This window comes from Babylonia areolata, chromosome 33, assembly GCF_041734735.1.
Source record: "Babylonia areolata isolate BAREFJ2019XMU chromosome 33, ASM4173473v1, whole genome shotgun sequence".
Taxonomy (NCBI): domain Eukaryota; kingdom Metazoa; phylum Mollusca; class Gastropoda; order Neogastropoda; family Buccinidae; genus Babylonia; species Babylonia areolata.
The window spans coordinates 11723431-11746304 of record NC_134908.1 but is presented as its reverse complement, the minus strand read 5'-3'; the positions used below and the strand labels follow the sequence as shown (position 1 = coordinate 11746304).

The 22874-nt window shown below is 39.6% G+C and overlaps 1 protein-coding gene across 3 annotated transcripts in view; it reads right to left on the bottom strand.

Moving 5' to 3' along the window:
• The window catches only part of LOC143277193 (bifunctional peptidase and (3S)-lysyl hydroxylase Jmjd7-like), a 100813-nt gene extending 79523 nt beyond the window's left edge, over nt 1-21290 (bottom strand). For 2 of the 3 annotated variants that reach the window (XM_076581971.1, XM_076581972.1), the window contains exons 1-2: nt 21176-21290; nt 18645-18881 (exon numbers count right to left, since the gene is read on the bottom strand). In XM_076581971.1, the coding sequence (XP_076438086.1) occupies nt 18645-18881; nt 21176-21194 (256 nt within the window). In that variant the 5' untranslated portion in view covers nt 21195-21290. Of the gene's footprint in view, nt 1-18644; nt 18882-21029; nt 21120-21175 lie in introns of those variants that run through there. The other variant, XM_076581973.1, reaches the window with a different exon arrangement.
• Nucleotides 21291-22874: the final 1584 nt, after the last annotated feature.

Here is a 22874-nt window from a genome sequence, read left to right as displayed (position 1 = left end):
ACATCCAGAATCGGCCTCTTCTCCCATATGAGGACACACACTGACAGATAAGCCTGCCTGCCTACTCATCCGTCTGACCGACGGGAGACTCCATCAGCTCTTCAAACTCTCCAAACTAAGAGCGGAGTCCAAAACAGATGAAATGCCTATGTTGTTTTCTCTGCGTGCGACTCATCCGTACCTCGGACATGTCTCAAGAAAACAGAGGTCATAGGACAGGACACGTTACCCTGTGGGTTGGGCACTGATAGAATAGACCCACTGCCCTGCCATGCATGTCGTAAGAGGCAACTAAGGTAGGACCACCTCGCCCGGAGGATAAAGGAGTTTGCGTAGGGTTAACTACCCTGCCTGTAAAAAAAGACCAGTTACAGAAGCATCGACGACAAAGAACCTGGGCAAGGAAGGGTCTCCATCCCGTAGACTTATGACGCGGTGCACAGTGAAAGCCGAAAGGAAGCTGCAAGGCTGACTCCCCTTCTGACACCCAGGATAACAACGCGAGTAGCCACATGGAACATCAGGACGATGTATGAAGCAGGAAGAACCATCCAAGTAGCGAGAGAGATGAAAAACTACAAGATCGGTGTGCTAGGATTGAGTGAGACAAGGTGGATACAGTCAGGACAGATGAAACTTTCATCTGGAGAGCAACTGCTGTATTCAGGACGCACAGAGGATGGAGCCCCCCACACTGAGGGTGTGGCCCTGATGCTGGCACCGGAGATACAGGGGGCACTCATCGGCTGGGAACCTGTCAACTCCCGCAACATCACAGCCACGTTTACCACCAAGAAGAATGACATCAGGCTGAACATCATCCAGTGCTTTGCTCCCACCAATGATGCGGAAGAAAAGAAGAAATATTACTTCTACCAACAAATACAGACAGTTATAGACAGAAGAGGAGCCTAACTGATGGGAAATTTCAACGCCAAGATCGGAAGGGACAACACCGGCTACGAGGACACCATGGGGACACACGGACTGGGACAGATGAATGAGAATGGTAACCGCTTTGCAGACCTGTGCGCCCTGAACCAGCTGGTGATAGGAGGAAGTATCTTCCCACACAAGCGCATCCACAAGGCCACATAGAGATCCCCGAACCACGTTACGGAGAACCAGATCGACCACATCTGCATTAGCCGCAAGTTCAGGAGATCATGGCAGGATGTACGAGTGAAGTGAGGAGCTGATGTGTCATCAGACCACCACCTTCTTACGACGACAGTGAGACTTCGCCTCAAGAGATTCACCAACGCCAACAACACACGGACAAGGTACAATGTTGGATTGCTCAGAAGCAAAGACACACAAGCAGCATTCCAGACCAGCCTTTCCAACAGGTTCCAGCCACTACAAGAGCTGATAGAAGATGGTGAGATGGACATCAAGACACAATGGGAACACAGCAAGAAGCTCTGGCACGACACATGTGAAGAGGTTCTTGGCAAGAAGAAAACTCAGCACAAGGAATGGATCTCTGCCAACACCATCCACAAGCTGGAAACAAGGAAAGAGAGGAAAACTTTGCTGAACACGAGCAGAACAAAAGCAACAATTCCACCTGCAGAGACAGAACTGCCCATCAGCTGCGACAAACCCTCAAAGGTAGAGATCAAGAAGGCCATCATGACTTGAGAAATTGGAAGGCTGCAGGGCCGGACGAGATACTAGTAGAAGTCATCAGAGTAGACACGGAAATAGCTGTCAACATATTATACAGACTCTTCAGCAAGATCATAACAGCCATAACAAAATATTATACATACGTATCAACAGTCACGTCAAACAAAATTGTTTAAATCATATCATCAAGACAACACATTGTCTCTAAATTGGCAAACCCCAACATAGCTCTCTCTTATGGACGATACCAGTAAAATTGGTAATATTTTGCAGGAATAAACTTTTTGTCTATCCAGTCTGAACAACACAACAAAATGCATCCTATCTTCCTTGGATTTTTTTTTATACAGTGGACAAATAAACTTGATCACTCTGATTTAATTGTCTGCATCTATAATGATGAATAGTTATATTAGATATACCGAATCGAAATCGAAATTTAGTCACTTCAAGTGTTTGTCCATAGTAGACAAAAGACAAGGTGTCACAAAACGTTCTACAAATGTTAAATCTATCACTAATCTGAATATGTTCGTGCCATTTTTGCCATCTGCAATCAGTTAAACGTTGTTTAAACCCTATATTTCAAAACCATATTCTACAACAGTCTACGTCAAATAATTTCATAATTTCAAAGAAATATTAAAGGATGTTATGTTTTTCATAATGCACAATAAATCATTTTTTGCCTTGCTGGCAAGTGGTAACAAAACGTCTTGTTAATGATATCCCATGGTACTTGTACACATTGACTACAGGCATTGTAACGCTATCGTACATCCAACTTTCCCTCCATATTTTCGAAAAACTTTTGTTCATATATACTTTCAATTCAAATGTTGATGCAGCATGTGTTTACAAACCAATTCAGACAAAACAATATTATCAGCTAAAGGGATTATAGCATGAAATGAAAAATTTGGCAGCGTGTCTTCCATTGCTCATTACTTTTAAAGCCAGTTCTTTTATAAAAAGAGAAAATAATATCGGACTGCACACATATCCTTGTTTAACTCCAGTCGTACAATAAACAGAATCTGACAGTTGAGCGCCACACTTAATCCTACATTGTCAAACATAACATTTGAATAATTCACCCATGACACCTTTTCAAAATAGAATAGTCCATAACAGGTTTCGGTTTATAGTCAAATGCACTCTTAAAGTCTATAAAAGCCACATATAACTTCTGAATGAGAAAATTGTTTCTGTACCAAATCTAACAAAGTGAATATATGATCTATCGTTGAAGAATACCCGTACGGTGAGCTGGTGATATTGCTACTTTCATAGGTTGTGTGTTCTTATAATTGTTTTTTTTTTTAATATTGAAATAATATTGAATATATATATTTTTTATATGATCGTTGTTCTTGCTGCTTTTCTTTTCATTGATGTTCGCGTTGTTTGCATTTAGTGTAGTAACTCTTATTGAACGTGTTGCTACTGTAATAATTATTGATGTCACTGTTAATTCAATTATTGTTTGTGTTGTTTTAGTTATTTTTGGATATGTTGTTTGTGTTTTGTGTTTTTATAACCGTAGTTATTGCTGCTTTTATTTTTGTCATTGATGTCCGTGTTGTTTATTGTTGTTATAGTTCCTATTGTTCTGTTTGTATTCATTGTAGTAATTTTGTTGAATGCATTGCTACTGATGTCACTGTTATTACAATAATTGTTTGTATTGTTTTACTTACCTTTTATTTGTTCTTCACAATGCTGTTGGTATTGTATTTATTAACTGTGATTGTTCTGTAGTTCTGTTAATATTTACTATGGAAACTAATATAATTGAATATATTATATAATTCTTATAGATATATTATAGATATAGATATTATTTGTATTGTATCATTCCTGTTTTGTTGATGATTATTGTTCTTATAGTTGCTGTCATATTGTTTGTACTAATCATTTTTGTATCGTCGTATTGTTGTAATGATGTTGCAATTCATGTTACTGTTTTTACTTGTGTCAAATACATTGTTTGTGGCAATTGTTTATGGTTCCTCTCGTTCTACTTGCATGTATTGTTGTAATCATTGTTTAAATTACCGTTATTATTCATGCTGTTGATATTGGTACTCATAGGTTTTTGTTACTGTTTTTGTTGTTTGTATTTATATCGTTATTATTGCATTTATTGTTTTTGTTTTCATTCCTGTTGTTATTGTTGTCGATATTGTTACTTGGTCTTATCGTTGCTCGTATATTTCCTGTTCTATTTATTGCTAGTGTTATGCTGTTAGTGTCATTCTTATTATGCCTACAACAAAAACAGCAATAACAAATGCAAGAATAAGATTACAATAAAGATAATCTAAAATAAATAGCAAGAAACAGAACAGAAACTGGATAGACCAAAACATTCAACTAACGGTTGACATGGAAGCATTGTGACTATTAATGAAATATAATTACTGTCGTTCATGATGTTATTAATGTTACGGCGATAAATTGTTTTGGTACCATGAACAGTTTTCTTTTTCTTTTACCCCTCGTGATATTATTTTGATTATTGTTTTTGTTATTGTTCTTATGGTTTCTGTATCACTTGTAATTATTGCTGAAATTTGTTGGCCTTCTTATCGTTCTTATAGTTCCTATATTGTTTATTGCTTCTGAGTTTTATGTTTTGTCAATGTCCTTTTTATTGTTTTTATTTTTGTTTTATTGTTAATCTATGTGTTTTGTTATTGCTGTTGATACAGTAGTATTGGTTTTGTTTTTGCTTATTGTTTTACATATTGCTCTTGCTATTAATGTTATTGTGTTACATATTGCTCTTGCTATTAATGTCATTGTTGTCATCCTTGTTATTGTTGTTATTGCTTATATTCACTGTAATTCTTTTTTTTTTTTACCTTTGTCATTGTTGTCCTGTTATTACCATTCGTGTTGATTTTTTTAATATTGTAGGCCAACGAATTTAGATAAAAATTTGCATTTGGTCCAAATGTGTGCAACAAAACCGTTCTTTTTGCGACCAAATAGATTAAATCACACTGTAGTTGATTTTTAATGCCAAGATTCGTGTGGTTTTATTGCTTCTGCCTGTGTGAGAGCGCCTTACAAAGTCGCAAGGAAGAGCAGGTAAGCGCGGTTTTTTGGTCATCAGAGGAAAGCGTGTAGCGCTGTGGTGTGTGTCCATCGACATCGATGATGATATCATTGTCATCCAGCTGGAGAATGGGGGGGAGGGTGGTCTGCCTCTTCTGAACAGTTGCAGCACTGTTGGCCTTGCACAACCTGGCGCCTTGTCAGATAGGAATTTGGGGTCAAAAGGAAATAAACATTTTCAATTTCATGTATTTTATACTAAATCGGTAAATTTGCTTTTATGAATGTTTTCCAGTTTCCAGTTTCAGCACGAGATCATTTAGTTCTGAAGTACAATTCTGTTGACATTTTACGCAATGCACAACTAAAAAATACTTGATGCTCTGCTTATTAACATGTAGAATATAAATATCCAAATGGTTTTAACCAGGTTTATTTGAATGAACATTGTGGAAGCACTGTCCGGACAATTAATTTGGAAAGTATGGAATGTAGATGATGGCCAAATCGACCAACATCATGTGAAAAGAATGGTATGAAATCATCTTTCTCTTTGGAAATGAACCGATATTTGCAAATGACTCATAAACCCTAACGAATTTATCGTGGGATATAAGTAATAATGATATTGATAATATCAATAATGATAATTAATCATGTATCTTATTAATGATTCTATAAATCTTTGTTGTAACATGTGTAACACTGAATCCAAGTTACCTAAACTAACTTTCCTAACATATATGTTTGAATTACTGGACTCATGATAATGCTAATAATTAATCTGCCAAGATCTGAGCAAAATTATGTATTTTATCAATGATTACCTAAAAACTTGTGAAATACGTAACACGGAACCCCAAATACCTTGACTAACTTCCCCACCCTGGATGATATTATTTGTTTCAGAAACGTAGCAGGCACTCCATTTTCATATCAATTCTCTCCAATGTTTTAACTGTTTAAAGTACTATTGTTTATATTGCTTGACAAAGTTATCCGCTTTATCTGAATAATTGCGATACAAGCACCGGACTCTTTGTATTTTTTTATTCGATCAATAAACAGAAAACTGATAAGCTTATTCACAGTGTATAAATCTGTTGGGTTACAGAAAACAAAATGTAATAAAAGTAAAACTATGAGAAAAAAACAAAACAAAAACAAAACAAAGCAGCATTTCTATTTCGACAAAGGACTACAGATACAAAATTTGTATATTGCGTGCACTGGAAAGTAGAGGATAAAGACATAATCAGTTTCTAAGTACTTGTCCATGACCGCAACCACAATACATATTCAATATCGTAATTCCAAGGTAGCATTGTATAGATTAATCTTGGACTAAAGATTTATAATGTGCCTCTTTTAACAGAACCAAAGTATTCTAACATTGGGACTCGATTATCAATTTTATCTTGGAATTCATGAATATTAAAAAAAAAAAAAAAAAAAAAAAAAAAAAATCCATTCTCTTTCCCAACTTTTCTCACCCAATCTTCTAAATACAAGACTTTACCATCTAAAATTAATTAACAAAAACAAAGGTTCCATCAAAATATCTTGCTTATCGTGTACGTCAGTTTTGTCATAATGTTCTGAGTAGCCACGAAACACATCTTTTTAAAAAGGGGTTTATACGTCCTCCAGCTGTAAGTGGTATTAATTTGTATTTATTGTTCTGATTATCGATGAAATTGTCATTGCTGGTGTATGGAAGTATGGAGGTAGTATGGAAGGTAGATGATGGCCAAATCGACCAACATCATGTCTTGATGTGAAAAGAATGGTATGAAATCATCTTTCTCTTTGGAAATGAACCGATATTTGCAAATGTGACTCATAAGCCCTAACTAATTTATCGTGGGATATAAGTAATAATGATATTGATAATGTCAATAATGATAATTAATCTTATTAATGATTCTATAAATCTTTGTTGTAACATGTGTAACACTGAATCCAAGTTACCTAAACTAACTTTCCTAACATATATGTTTGAATTACTGGACTCATGATAATGCTAATAATTAATCTGCCAAGATCTGAGCAAAATTATGTATTTTATCAATGATTACCTAAAAACTTGTGAAATACGTAACACGGAACCCCAAATACCTTGACTAACTTCCCCACCCTGGATGATATTATTTGTTTCAGAAACGTAGCAGGCACTCCATTTTCATATCAATTCTCTCCAATGTTTTAACTGTTTAAAGTACTATTGTTTATATTGCTTGACAAAGTTATCCGCTTTATCTGAATAATTGCGATACAAGCACCGGACTCTTTGTATTTTTTTATTCGATCAATAAACAGAAAACTGATAAGCTTATTCACAGTGTATAAATCTGTTGGGTTACAGAAAACAAAATGTAATAAAAGTAAAACTATGAGAAAAAAACAAAACAAAAACAAAACAAAGCAGCATTTCTATTTCGACAAAGGACTACAGATACAAAATTTGTATATTGCGTGCACTGGAAAGTAGAGGATAAAGACATAATCAGTTTCTAAGTACTTGTCCATGACCGCAACCACAATACATATTCAATATCGTAATTCCAAGGTAGCATTGTATAGATTAATCTTGGACTAAAGATTTATAATGTGCCTCTTTTAACAGAACCAAAGTATTCTAACATTGGGACTCGATTATCAATTTTATCTTGGAATTCATGAATATTAAAAAAAAAAAAAATAAAAAAAAAAAAAAATCCATTCTCTTTCCCAACTTTTCTCACCCAATCTTCTAAATACAAGACTTTACCATCTAAAATTAATTAACAAAAACAAAGGTTCCATCAAAATATCTTGCTTATCGTGTACGTCAGTTTTGTCATAATGTTCTGAGTAGCCACGAAACACATCTTTTTAAAAAGGGGTTTATACGTCCTCCAGCTGTAAGTGGTATTAATTTGTATTTATTGTTCTGATTATCGATGAAATTGTCATTGCTGGTGTATGGAAGTATGGAGGTAGTATGGAAGGTAGATGATGGCCAAATCGACCAACATCATGTCTTGATGTGAAAAGAATGGTATGAAATCATCTTTCTCTTTGGAAATGAACCGATATTTGCAAATGTGACTCATAAGCCCTAACTAATTTATCGTGGGATATAAGTAATAATGATATTGATAATGTCAATAATGATAATTAATCTTATTAATGATTCTATAAATCTTTGTTGTAACATGTGTAACACTGAATCCAAGTTACCTAAACTAACTTTCCTAACATATATGTTTGAATTACTGGACTCATGATAATGCTAATAATTAATCTGCCAAGATCTGAGCAAAATTATGTATTTTATCAATGATTACCTAAAAACTTGTGAAATACGTAACACGGAACCCCAAATACCTTGACTAACTTCCCCACCCTGGATGATATTATTTGTTTCAGAAACGTAGCAGGCACTCCATTTTCATATCAATTCTCTCCAATGTTTTAACTGTTTAAAGTACTATTGTTTATATTGCTTGACAAAGTTATCCGCTTTATCTGAATAATTGCGATACAAGCACCGGACTCTTTGTATTTTTTTATTCGATCAATAAACAGAAAACTGATAAGCTTATTCACAGTGTATAAATCTGTTGGGTTACAGAAAACAAAATGTAATAAAAGTAAAACTATGAGAAAAAAACAAAACAAAAACAAAACAAAGCAGCATTTCTATTTCGACAAAGGACTACAGATACAAAATTTGTATATTGCGTGCACTGGAAAGTAGAGGATAAAGACATAATCAGTTTCTAAGTACTTGTCCATGACCGCAACCACAATACATATTCAATATCGTAATTCCAAGGTAGCATTGTATAGATTAATCTTGGACTAAAGATTTATAATGTGCCTCTTTTAACAGAACCAAAGTATTCTAACATTGGGACTCGATTATCAATTTTATCTTGGAATTCATGAATATTAAAAAAAAAAAAAAAAAAAAAAAAAAATCCATTCTCTTTCCCAACTTTTCTCACCCAATCTTCTAAATACAAGACTTTACCATCTAAAATTAATTAACAAAAACAAAGGTTCCATCAAAATATCTTGCTTATCGTGTACGTCAGTTTTGTCATAATGTTCTGAGTAGCCACGAAACACATCTTTTTAAAAAGGGGTTTATACGTCCTCCAGCTGTAAGTGGTATTAATTTATTGTTCTGATTATCGATGAAATTGTCATTGCTGGTGTATGGAAGTATGGAGGTAGTATGGAAGGTAGATGATGGCCAAATCGACCAACATCATGTCTTGATGTGAAAAGAATGGTATGAAATCATCTTTCTCTTTGGAAATGAACCGATATTTGCAAATGTGACTCATAAGCCCTAACTAATTTATCGTGGGATATAAGTAATAATGATATTGATAATGTCAATAATGATAATTAATCTTATTAATGATTCTATAAATCTTTGTTGTAACATGTGTAACACTGAATCCAAGTTACCTAAACTAACTTTCCTAACATATATGTTTGAATTACTGGACTCATGATAATGCTAATAATTAATCTGCCAAGATCTGAGCAAAATTATGTATTTTATCAATGATTACCTAAAAACTTGTGACATACGTAACATGGAACCCCAAATACCTTGACTAACTTCCCCACCCTGGATGATATTATTTGTTTCAGAAACGTAGCAGGCACTCCATTTTCATATCAATTCTCTCCAATGTTTTAACTGTTTAAAGTACTATTGTTTATATTGCTTGACAAAGTTATCCGCTTTATCTGAATAATTGCGATACAAGCACCGGACTCTTTGTATTTTTTTATTCGATCAATAAAAAGAAAACTGATAAGCTTTATCTTCACAGTGTATAAATCTGTTGGGTTACAGAAAACAAAATGTAATAAAAGTAAAACTATGAGAAAAAACCCCAAAACCAAAACAAAACAAAGCAGCATTTCTATTTCAACAAAGGACTACAGATACAAAATTTGTATATTGCGTGCACTGGAAAGTACAGGATAAACACATAATCAGTTTCTAAGTACTTGTCCATGACCGCAACCACAATACATATTCAATATCGTAATTCCAAGGTAGCATTGTATAGATTAATCTTGGACTAAAGATTTATAATGTGCCTCTTTTAACAGAACCAAAGTATTCTAACATTTGGACTCGATTATCAATTTCATCTTGGAATTCATGAATATTAAAAAAAAAAAAAAAAAAAAAAAAAAAAAAAAAAAATCCATTCTCTTTCCCAAGGTCTGTCACATAATAAACAACTTTTCTCACCAAATCTTCTAAATACATGACTTCACCATCTAAAATTAATTAACAAAAACAAAGGTTCCATCAAAATATCTTGCTTATTGTGTACGTCAGTTTTGTCATAATGTTCTGAGTAGCCACGAAACACATCTTTCAAAAAGGGGTTTATACGTCCTCCAGCTGTAAGAGGTATTAATTTGTATTTATTGTTCTGATTATCGATGAAATTCTCATTGCTGGTGTGATTGTCTTATTACTTGAGACATTGTTTTTTGTTACTTGTTTTTTGCTTTCATTGTTTATCCAGCTGTAAGAGATATTAATTTGTATTTATTGTTCTGATTATCGATGAAATTGTCATTGCTGGTGTGATTGTCTTATTACTTGAGACATTGTTTTTTGTTACTTGTTTTTTTGCTTTTATTGTTTATAAATGCTGTTGATAAGTTGTTATCGTTTTGTTTGTTTATTTCTCTTGCTATTGATATTATTGTTGTTACCTTGTTCTTGTTATGTTAATGTTGATTGTTGTAATTATTGTTGCTATCTTTGTCATTGCTGTCTTATTGTTGTTATTGTTCTCATAGCAGTTCTTATAGTTTCTGTTCTGTCTTCATAGGTTTGTTTATTGCTGTTCTCATTGTATTACAGGCGAATATCAGACGGGGTTTTATAAAGGACTGCAGTACAATTGATCATATATTTACTCTACTAGCGGCTGTTCAGAAGCAATTTGTAAACAATAGTAAACCATTTGTCAATTTTTGAAAAGCATTTCTGTCTGAAGGAAATTATTATGGCCAATTCTTATTAAGAATGGTATAAAAGGTCAACTTTATAGCTGTCAAAAGTATGTATGAAGATGTCAAAGCTGGAGTCAGGAGTGGATTTACTGATTTTGTAAAGGAGTTAAACGATGCTTGTAGTCCTGTTTTATTCTCGTTGTTTATAAACGAATTAGCAATGGAAATCATAAACTATGCACATGGTATTTATTTTCATTTGATAGAATTATTTGTCATGCTTTTCGCAAATGATATTGTTTTACTGATTGAAACTGTTGTTTTCATTTTTAGAAACAAGTGAAAAATGGTTTTATGGTACATCTAATGCATATAAGTATTTAGGTATTTATTTTTCAACAAAGCTCAGCTTTACCTTTGCATGTCAAGATCTTGTGAATAGTGGAAAACGAGCAGTTGTTAATATATTAAGTTTATTAAATAATTTTGCAAATAGCTCAGCAGAATTACTCTTTTAGTTGTTTAATGCACAGTTCCAGCCTATAGTGCAATACGGGGCTGCGATTTGGGCTTTTGAAACAGGAAGTCAAACAGAGAAGCTACATTTGTTTGCCATGAAACGGTTCTTATGTGTTGATCGACGAACCCCTAACGATCTGGTTTATGGTGAATTGGGATATATCTTAATTCATATATCAAATATATCAAGTATTGGTTAATTAAAACCTGTCCAATGTATGAACCCGATATATCTTAATTCATATATCAAATATATCAAGTATTGGTTAAAACGTGTCCAATGTATAAACATAGACTTCCTGCACAAGCTTATAAGACACAGGGAAAATCACGTTGGCAATAAATATTAGAAAGTGTGTATGTAGTCATGGTTTTTCATTTGTATGGTTAAATCAAGGTGTTGGAGGTGCTGAAAGTTTCTTAATCTGCCTTAGACAGCGATTGATTGATTGTAGTCACACTGAAAATAGTGATAGATTTTCTTTGAACAGAACACTATTGTTATGTCTATGATATGTATGCTAAGCTTAGAGTTAGTGTTTCTAATAGTTTTATAGCTGTGCACAGTCATGAAAAATGAAAAATACACATGTCCATGTCCGATGTGCAGATCTGAGAGAGAGAGGATGAAGTTCATTTCTTTTTTTGCTGTCCAGCACTGGATGATCTCAGAAAGATTCATCCATTCAAACTACACCAACCTTTTTCAGACTAACATTATTAATGTCTTGCAGAAATGAATCTGTTATTAGGAACTTCGCACTTTTTCTTGTATAAGTCGTTTCAGAGAAGAATCATTATAAGCTGATACTACGATATTGTTACAATATATACAATATTGTTATATATACAATATTTACGAATTACATGTACATTTTTGTGCGCATCATTTTCTAAAATGTTTCCCATTTCTGTGTATCCCCTTCAACCCCGGTGTCTTGCCGTCCCTGCCTGGAGCGAAGATTCCCAAAGCGGCCCTGAAAGAAAGTCCCTCACCCTTGAACACCTCCACACCCAGTTCCCCAAAGAGTTCTGGACTCATGTCTACAATGACGGCTCTGCCATTCGGAACGGAAGGGCAGGAGTCTATGTTCAGTATCCAGGAGGCAGAGAAGAAAAGGCTGAGGGAAGGCAGCCACACCTGCTACATCTGCCCCAGCCTAGACACACCACTGTTGTCCGCCTGTCCTGAGAACACCGCCAGCCTGCGACGAGAGCTGCAGTCCCCCATGCCAGCACACCGCCCACATCCACCAGGATGCTGTGCTGCAGACCTCGCCCCAGACGCTACCAGGCCGGGCGACAGAAAGCAGATGACCCACCTTCAGTTCCAGCCTACAACCAGTGTATTGCCAACACACACACTGGGCAACTGGGACCGACGCCACCAACTCCAGCTCCAAACCAGCGACGCAGGAAACGCCGACGCAAACGGAGGCGCCATAGCACCACACGTGACGCTGTGGTCCCACAGGTGTCCCCACCTGTAGTCAGCCCCACGCAGCAGAGGCGCCACCAACAACCACCAGTCACGCCAACTGACCCGGTCCCACTGCACCACCAGGGCGACGGACAAAGTGTCTGACACTGACACTGACAGTGACAGTGGTGTGTGGCTGATCAGAACCATGCCAAGACCCAGAAGATCAACCCTGCGAGCTGCACCAGAGCCGCCTCCGCTACCACCAGATCCTACACCCAGAAGGTCCCTACGACTGACATCCAGGGCACTATTAACTGTGTGATGCGGAGACTGGTGTTAACATAATTTACAGCCAGAACAGTGACACTGCAAATGAACAGTCTGACACATGTTTTCATTTTTTATTCTTGCAAAGCTGAAACAGTGATATATATATATATATATATATATATAATATTATTATTATTTTTTTAAAATTTATTTATGGAGTACTGGCCTAAGGGAAGCAACCGCGGCAAGACAATGCTGTCTCGGGTAGTCAAGAGTGATACAATTGCCGAAACAGATTTTGTTCGCTGCAAATTGATACCGGGGCAAAAGCAAATATTCGTCCTGTCAGCACATACTACAGTCTCTTTAAAAAACAACAAAAAAACAAAACAAAACAAAAAAAACCCACACATACAAAAACAAACAAAACCCCCCAAGAAATTGTCTGCACAGATCAACCAGCCATACCTTGAAGACGGAGTGTGGGATGTCCACAGCGGACAGCAAGCTGTAATGGAAACCAACACCATGAACTCTACTGCGTCATCGACACAGCTTCACAGCCCATTTTAGGTTTACAAGCATCCCTTGAGCTCAAACTCATCAAACTGGTGCTATCAACTGACAAAACACCCATTAATGATCCACCTTCCAGCCAACCGAAATGAAGGAAGAGACCACCAAGACCTTTCTTTGCATCAGTCACACCTTTCTTTGCATCAGTCACACCTTTCTTTGCATCAGTCACACCAAGACCTTTCTTTGCATCAGTCACACCTTTCTTTGCATCAGTCACACCTTTCTTTGCATCAGTCACACCAAGACCTTTCTTTGCATCAGTCACACCTTTCTTTGCATCAGTCACACCTTTCTTTGCATCAGTCACACCTTTCTTTGCATCAGTCACACCTTTCTTTGCATCAGTCACACCAAGACCTTTCTTTGCATCAGTCACACCTTTCTTTGCATCAGTCACACCAAGACCTTTCTTTGCATCAGTCACACCTTTCTTTGCATCAGTCACACCAAGACCTTTCTTTGCATCAGTCACACCTTTCTTTGCATCAGTCACATCAAGACCTTTCTTTGCATCAGTCACACCTTTCTTTGCATCAGTCACACCTTTCTTTGCATCAGTCACATCAAGACCTTTCTTTGCATCAGTCACATCAAGACCTTTCTTTGCATCAGTCACACCAAGACCTTTCTTTGCATCAGTCACACCTTTCTTTGCATCAGTCACACCTTTCTTTGCATCAGTCACACCAAGACCTTTCTTTGCATCAGTCACACCTTTCTTTGCATCAGTCACACCAAGACCTTTCTTTGCATCAGTCACACCTTTCTTTGCATCAGTCACACCAAGACGTTTCTTTGCATCAGTCACACCAAGACCTTTCTTTGCATCAGTCACACCTTTCTTTGCATCAGTCACACCAAGACCTTTCTTTGCATCAGTCACACCAAGACGTACATCACAGAAGGCTGACCACCTGTTCACCTCTGGAGCCATAGAGATCAACCGTCCATTATGGAAGAAATCATTTTCAAGGGTCAGAAAATATTTATACCAAGTTCACTGCAAGTCATGATGCTGGAAAAGATCCACTCTTGCAGCTACTTGGGAACTGAAAAATACAAACAGCTATCCTGGGACATTCTGTTCTGGCCTGGCATGTCTGTAGAAACCGAAAACGATGTGAGATGATCCAGACCCACCATTGACCCAGAGACCATCAAAAGTGACAACGCTTCACATGCAGTACTCCCCAGAAGAAATTTCACGGCCAAACGTTTGGACTTGTTTCAGATCATTTCAAGCCCCAAGTGCCCCCAGTCCAATGGTCTGGCTGAGAAACGTGTCCAGACATACAAGAACATCCTCAGCAAGGCCAAATCAAGTGGCACCAGTGCCCTGCTCAGTCTGCTGGAACTGATATCGCACAACGCCAGAAGACAGTCACACCTCCTCATCCCAACTCCTCGTGAGCGACAGACTGCGATTATTGTTACCCACATCCAGCCACAGACTTCATCCCCAGACCCCCCAAAGTCCCCAGTGTGTTGAAAAAGAGCAGCAGTGCAGAAAGGACAGACACCACAATGAGCGGAAAATCCGGCCCAACTGAACACCCCCTGAAGGTTGGTGACCCCAGTTTACACACAGAGGAAAGATGGAAGTGGGAACCATCAACAGTCACACAAGCTGGCAACTGCAAGTCATACGCCATCCAAACCAAGACCACCACTGTCCGTCAAAACAGGCACCACCAGATGTCGCCACCAGAAACCTCCCGCCTCCCAAAGAGGCAGCACACATCTGTTCTGAACACACCAGACACATGTCCACCTGTCATGGGTCAGCCAGACAATCCACCTCCTACCTCAAGGCCAGGACAGGCACCAACCCCACAGGACCAGTGCAGGACGCGTTGGCAGGTCCCCCACCAAACTGGTTGGTCTATCTATCTATCAGTCTATCTATACAGACTCCGGTGAAAGACCCCGTCTTGTTGTTGTGTTACTTATGGGCCTGTACGTCAGAAACAATGCAAACATCCACGGAAAGTGGATGTGAAACTGTTTTAACTTAAACGCAGGTATACGTGAAAATACTCTTATTCAGAGGGCGATCATATTAGTTCTATTGCGTTCTGGGCCCGTATGCACGTCGATCCGGATAGAGGGCTATCCGCGAATAGCGCCTATTCGGGTGGATAGGCCGCAGATTTTGGTATGTACGTCAGAACGCATAAGCTATCCAACTGGGCTAAACGCGGATAAAGTTATCGGTGCCTCGGGGGTGGCTGTGTTGCTGCACAACAATACAATGTTACAGTAAGTAAACATGACTTCAAGATCTGTTGCGGCAGAACTGTTAGCTTACCTTGTGTACACTTTGATAAGGAATTACTTAGTAAGTTTTCCCCTGTCAATTGATTCTCATTTTGATGAAAGAAGGGGCGTGCAGTGTCTGGTCTAAGGGAAGCAACCGCTTTCATACAATCTGGCCATGACAGTCTGGGGTGATTTCCCTTCCCAGGCTCCAAAGTCGTTGAATAGCAAGTGTTTTCAACAATTTGACGGTGTTGTCTTCGTTCATCAGGTCTATAGATATATAATTGAACATACAAATATTTCATTTCAGATAATAATCAAAAGTACGAGTTGGATCAACTGGCCACTATAAATACGTAATGGAGGATCCGTGTTATGAACGTAAAACAACGAAATGCCGATCGACTACGTGGGTTGCTGTAGCAAGGTTGAACTGTTTGGTTTCCAGCACTCACCTTTTGTTTCGACAAACACTCGTTTGGCGAAGTGGTTAGCGGCGCGGGCTGACGGCTGGGTGCACACAGGTTTGATTCCCAGCGGAGGTTGGTTAATTCGGCCCGTGGCCGGCTCCTACCCAGAGTTGGAGTGTCACGCGCTAGGGGCTTGCTACGGGAAGACTGGGACCACTCAGTCCAGTGTCATCCATTTCACGGATGCGTCTTTGGATGTGATGTAGAAATTTCCTGACCAACCCTGCACTGATGTGTATCTCTCGGGTCTGGTTAACGCAGGGATATCATTATGACAAGAAGTGCAAAATACAGCCTTGTCACGTAGTCCCAAACCTAAAATGGATCTCCATGGCAGCATCGTCATTATCATCATCATCTAAAATCAAAAAAGAAAAAATAATTGTGGCCTTTCATGCCCCGCTCTCACGGTGACCTCAGTGTGACCCCCATTCACTATGGTTGTGTCCCGTGAAAGTCTTTGTTAGAGGGACGTCGGTGGTGGCGGTCTCCACTCTGGAGGGGATGGGACACTCACCAGGTCTTACTCCGCGACAAAGCGATCATTGTCCTCAGTAAGGGCTTAGAGGTAGTGTCTGTTAGAGGTGGTGTCATCAGTGTGGGCTTAGAGGTGGCGTCTGTTAGAGGTGGTGTCATCAGTATGGGCTTAGAGGTGGCGTCTGTTAGAGGTGGTGTCTGTTAGAGGTGGCGTCTGTTAGAGGTGGTGTCTGTTAGAGGTGGTGTCTGTTAGAGGTGGTGTCTGTTAGAGGTGGTGTCCTGAGTAAGGGCTTAGAGGTGGTGTCTGTTAGAGGTGGCGTCTGTTAGAGGTGGTGTCTGTTAGAGGTGGTGTCTGTTAGAGGTGGTGTCATCAGTATGGACTTAGAGGTGGCGTCTGTTAGAGGTGGTGTCATCAGTATGGGCTTAGAGGTGGCGTCTGTTAGAGGTGGTGTCTGTTAGAGGTGGCGTCTGTTAGAGGTGGTGTCTGTTAGAGGTGGTGTCTGTTAGAGGTGGTGTCCTGAGTAAGGGCTTAGAGGTGGTGTCTGTTAGAGGTGGTGTCCTGAGTAAGGGCTTAGAGGTGGTGTCTGTTAGAGGTGGTGTCATCAGTATGGGCTTAGAGGTGGCGTCTGTTAGAGGTGGTGTCATCAGTATGGGCTTAGAGGTGGCGTCTGTTAGAGGTGGTGTCATCAGTATGGGCTTAGAGGTGGCGTCTGTTAGAGGTGGTGTCTGTTAGAGGTGGCGTCTGTTAGAGGTGGTGTCTGTTAGAGGTGGTGTTCTCAGTAAGGGCTTAGAGGTGGTGTCTGTTAGATGTGGTGTCTGTTAGAGGTGATGTCCTCAATAAGGGCTTAGAGGTGGTGTCCTGTGTGTGTAGTAGGTAGTGTCCTGTGTATGTAGTAGGTAGTGTCCTGTGTGTGTAGTAGGTAGTGTCCTGTGTATGTAGTAGGTGGTGTCCTGTGTGTGTAGTAGGTGGTGTCCTGTGTGTGTAGTAGGTAGTGTCCTGTGTATGTAGTAGGTGGTGTCCTGTGTGTGTAGTAGGTGGTCCCCTGTGTGTGTAGTAGGTGGTGTCCTGTGTGTGTAGTAGGTAGTGTCCTGTGTGTGTAGTAGGTAGTGTCGTGTGTAGTAGGTAGTGTCCTGTGTGTGTAGTAGGTGGTGCCCTGTGTGTGTAGTAGGTAGTGTCCTGTGTGTGTAGTAGGTAGTGTCGTGTGTAGTAGGTAGTGTCCTGTGTGTGTAGTAGGTAGTGTCCTGTGTGTGTAGTAGGTAGTGTCCTGTGTGTGCTGTCGGAACAGCGGCACTTCAGGGTCTCCTCTGGAGTGTGGCCTTCTGGAGGCCTAACTTCGCCGGATAGTTCCTTGAAGACTGCCGACACTGAGACTGCGGCAGACGAACCTGGGTGTGGCCGTGTATGGGGGACTCGGATAGAGTGCCGTGAATGTGATGCCACAGAAACGGTGCAGATGATGGGGCAGCAAAAAGAAAAACAATCAAACAAACAAAAAAAAGAACAATAGTGAGCGAAAATATGATTCAGTAGGATCCACTGGCCAACGTTTATGCGTACTGGGACGCTTCCCTTCGCCACCCGCATTTTCGGTTTTGTTCTTATAGTAAAATCAGCAGGACTCACACACGAGCCTTTTGCTTTCTTAGTAGTGTAATGCGTTTAACTGTTAAGGTTGACAAACTTGCACCGAGGGCCTGACATTGTGACACAGATTTAGGGCAAGGGATGACGACTTGAATCCCCCAGTCAGTTTCAGTTCCTGTTTCAAGGAGGTGTCAGAGCTGCGGACAGTCTATATTCGCTACACATCTTCCATAAAAAGACAGCAGATGCACCACCTTCGCATAAAGCCATCGCGCTTACAATTAACCATGTGATTCAACCAGCCACTCAATCAACCAACCAGCCAACCAATCATCCAACCAGTCAACCAGCCAAGCAGTCAGTCAACCAGCCATCTCACCCAGAGGTCTGAGGTGTCCCTCGGGCAGTGAAGAGTCCTGTTTGAAGACTGGTGGGGGGAACGTGGCGTCCATCGACTGGTCCTTGACGAACCCGATCTTCCCCTGAGCCACCGCGAACACCATGACCACCAGCAGTGTGTGCCCCAATGCCGTCCTCATGGCGTCAGGAAGCTGCACCTCCCGGCTCACTGTCTGCTGTCCTGTCACCTGTCTGGAATCGCTGCTCGTCTTTTCTTCTGTAAATTAGAAATGGCCCTGGTTTCGCTAGAAAGCTTGCTCTGTAGAAAGTCTGCGCTATGTGTGATCGAAACGTGAATCGAAGATAGTTTGAAAATTGAAATAATTCAGTGTTGGCCGCTGTCCATTACAACTAAAACTGAATTAGATATCAGCCTGTTTAAAAACAAAAACAAAAAACAAACAAACAAAAAACAAAAAACCCACACGAAAACGGTTACCATTTCGGACGGGACGAAACTGTGGGATATCATGAGACACTATCAGTGAACACACACGCGTACGCGCACACACGCTCTCTCTCTCTCTTTCTTTCTTTCCAATCTCTCTCTCTAATTTGTCTAAACATCTACAGTTAAGCACTACTTACCAGAGGTTTGTGACTCCCCTGACCTTCCTTCCCCCAGAATCCCCATTCCCCATCCGATCTCTCAACACATACAAACTCACATCAGTAAACCACACACACTTTCTAGAGAGAGAGAGAGAGAGAGAGAGAGAGAGAGAGAGAGAGTTGAGACGAAGTATAGGGGTCCATACTTCTCATAACAATCAAACTCTCGCATAATAAACAATAATGAATGGTAACTCTTATCATGTACAAGGTATACAACTTCAAGTCAGTGCTGCTTACGCTACCGATTTAGCCAGCACACAGGTAAATAAAAGGTACACTGAAACAAACCCAGACACTTCCTCAGAAAAGGATGCTCCGGGCTTGTCCGTATATTCTGTGTATCATATTAAGGATTAACAAGAGAGGCAAGGCCTTCAAGACTCACTTGTGATAAATTAAGTCCCCTAGCATTAATTACAGAGTAATTTCCCTTTTTTACTATCTGCACCAAAATGTTTGCAAAATAAATAAAAATTCCATGCTTAGCAAAAGAAGTTCCTGTTTGAGCAAAAAATGATAATAATGACTCCTCTTGTTGTTGTGTCAGAATAAGAGGTCAAAGTGCCAAGTTTAGAGAATACAAAAAATATAAATATAACAGTAAATGCAGTTTGCACATAATTAGACTTCTTTTTATTTTTTTGTGCCCATCCCAGAGGTGCAATATTGTTTTAAACAAGATGACTGGAAAGAACTGAATTTTTCATATTTTTATGCCAAATTTGGTGTCAACTGACAACTTAAGTATTTGCAGAGAAAATGTCAATGTTAAAGTTTACCACGGGCACACAGACACACGGACACACACACACACACACACACACACACACACACAGACAGACAACCGAACACCGGGTTAAAACATAGACTCACTTTGTTTACACAAGTGAGTCAAAAAGCCACGCAGGTCTTGAATGAAAGCTAATTTGTGTTTGCACATTTCTTTGTCATTGCTGCTGTGTGCGCATGTCACATGATCGTTACAGTGACAAGTCCAGAGCCACAAATCTAGAATGACAGTTACTATCTTTAGATCAGTGGGCCGAAGTCCGGAGCGTCCTGTGTGTCAGCTGAATCAGCAGCACAAGCAGCGTCGACTTGAAATTGTGTCCCTTGTACATGGAGAGAGTTACCGCTCTTTACTGTTTCTTAATCCTCATAACTCTCCCAGCCTCATTATTTTTTTCCCCATCTCGCTACACTGATAGCTACAAATGTCCATGAAATCAACAACAACATTGTTCAATGTTCACACAACGCAACTGCATACTGTTTGCAATGAATATATTATAAAGGTGCACTTTTCAGTTGTTTACACAATGTACATTGACATACCTTATGGTTTCAGGACCAACGCCTCGACAACATCACCCTTCACGATAACACTTTAGTCTTGAACCAGTAAAAACGTAAGGGCGAGTAGTTAATTGATTGGTTAATTCGGCACTAGGTTCGTTAAACGCCACTGATATTGAAGGTATGAGGCTTTAAGATAGTGAAGTAGCCTGATATATTTCGCATAACATGTGTGCATCGCGTGCAGCTTACACGAACCTTCCAATTAACCACGTATAGGTAGCTCATGAATTTGTTAAGAGAAGCATGGACCTCCGTACAGTTCGTGTCCTCTCTCTCCCCTTGTTCTGATTAAAAGCCACACACTTTCTTAAGGATTAACCAGTGCCCATACAATTATTTTTTTCTTTCTCACGCATACCCACGCATTAAAAAAAAAGAAAAAAGATTTAACCTTCAACAGAAAAATATAACACACCACACCAATCCAACAAATAAACGACGACGTCACAACACTGTCAGAAACGCAGGAAACAGAAATAAGATGTCCCCAAAACACACACAAAGAGAAAATTTAAAAAAAGCTCAAGAACGACGCACGTGTAAGAGCGACGCACATCACCACCACGACAACGCAGGGAGTTTAGTTTCAAAGAGAAATCGACACACCACCGTGTCCGCCACGTCACATGCTGTGTCCACAGCTTGCAAAACTCGTACACGACGTCACTAAAGATCGAAAGTCCCCCGGTCTGTTTCTGCTCCCTCCCCACCCCGGCCTTTACTGCCCATGTCTCTAAGTCGTTGTATCTCTGAAAGGCTTTACTGCCGGGCAGTGTCCTGTAAGTCATTTGTCTCTCTGAAATGACGACAGTGATCAGCCCTGGCGTTGTGCACGGGAATTAAACCTGTCAGCTGTCTGTAATAAATGTCTGTGAATTATGAACTTTGCCGGAAATTTGATGAGAGGGTTGGCTGGAGGACTGATTGCAGAGACACGTGTGTGGAAGTATCACAATGTGTGTGTGTGTGTGTGTGTGTGTGTGTTTCATTTCTTGATCAGAAATGAAAACTGACATGCAAGGTTCGGAAGAATAATGAAATTTATGCTGTTCATCCGATGTTTCTGTGCGTGTCTGAAATTCTGTCCTCAGTATCATCATGGTTTGTGTGTGTGCCCGGGTAGTCTCTTATGATTTTAGGTTTGATAAGTTTGCAGCCCTTATAAAATGTATTGAATTATATGAAATAGATACTGAAAATATATTTGGGACTTTGTATAGAAAGCCAGGTCAAAACCCGTGGTATTTTGTTGGAATTAGCGGACTGAACACCCCCCTTGACCCCCCCCCCCCCTTTTTTTTTCTCCCGAAGGTCTCTTTAGAGAGCACTGAGTAGCCGTATCAAACTGTCTCTCTCACTGATTCCAAATAAACTATCCAACACCAGTAAAAGTAGGATGAAACAGCGGACTAAGTGTCCACCAGGTTCAGACAACAACACGATTCCTTCAGTCATCACACAGGTCCGCACAGCTCAGGCAGACAACTTCATGCACGTACACAGACAGACAGGTAGACAGACAGACAGAAAGGCAGACAGGCATGCAAATAGGCAGACAGACTGTGTCAACAAACAGAAGGGTAGACAAACAGGCAGACAGACAGATACACACCATATTTGGCCTACAGTTGTTCGCTTGCTCAGAAAAAGATAAAGACTGACAAACTTAGTAAGATATACATGTTTTGATATATATATGGGCGCGCACGCGTGTGTGTGCATTATAAACGAGACCCTAGTTTATCACCGTCTCGTGTGGAAAGCCTGTCCTTAACTAAAAGACCCTATTTTATCACCGTCTTGTGTGGAAAGCCTGTCCTTAACTAAAAGACCCTATTTTATCACCGTCTTGTGTGGAAAGCCTGTCCTTAACTAAAAGACCCTATTTTATCACCGTCTTGTGTGGAAAGCCTGTCCTTAACTAAAAGACCCTATTTTATCACCGTCTTGTGTGGAAAGCATGTCCTTAACTAAAAGAAAAAACACTACGCATCTTTCACTTCAGTGATCAGGCCATCCCAGTTCAAACCATTCAAGGAACACTCTTCCCGTTCAGTTCACGGAGTTTGTTAAAGAAATCACACGTGTTTCAACGAGTTCTTCTTGCCATCGGTGAAGAAAAAGTACATGGAAAATAAAATCGAAGAATCGACGGAGGAGTTGGTTCCCTTTGGACTCAGTGTGCGACAGCTGGTTGAGTGTGCTGAGCTGTTGAACATTTTGTTGTGTATTTACA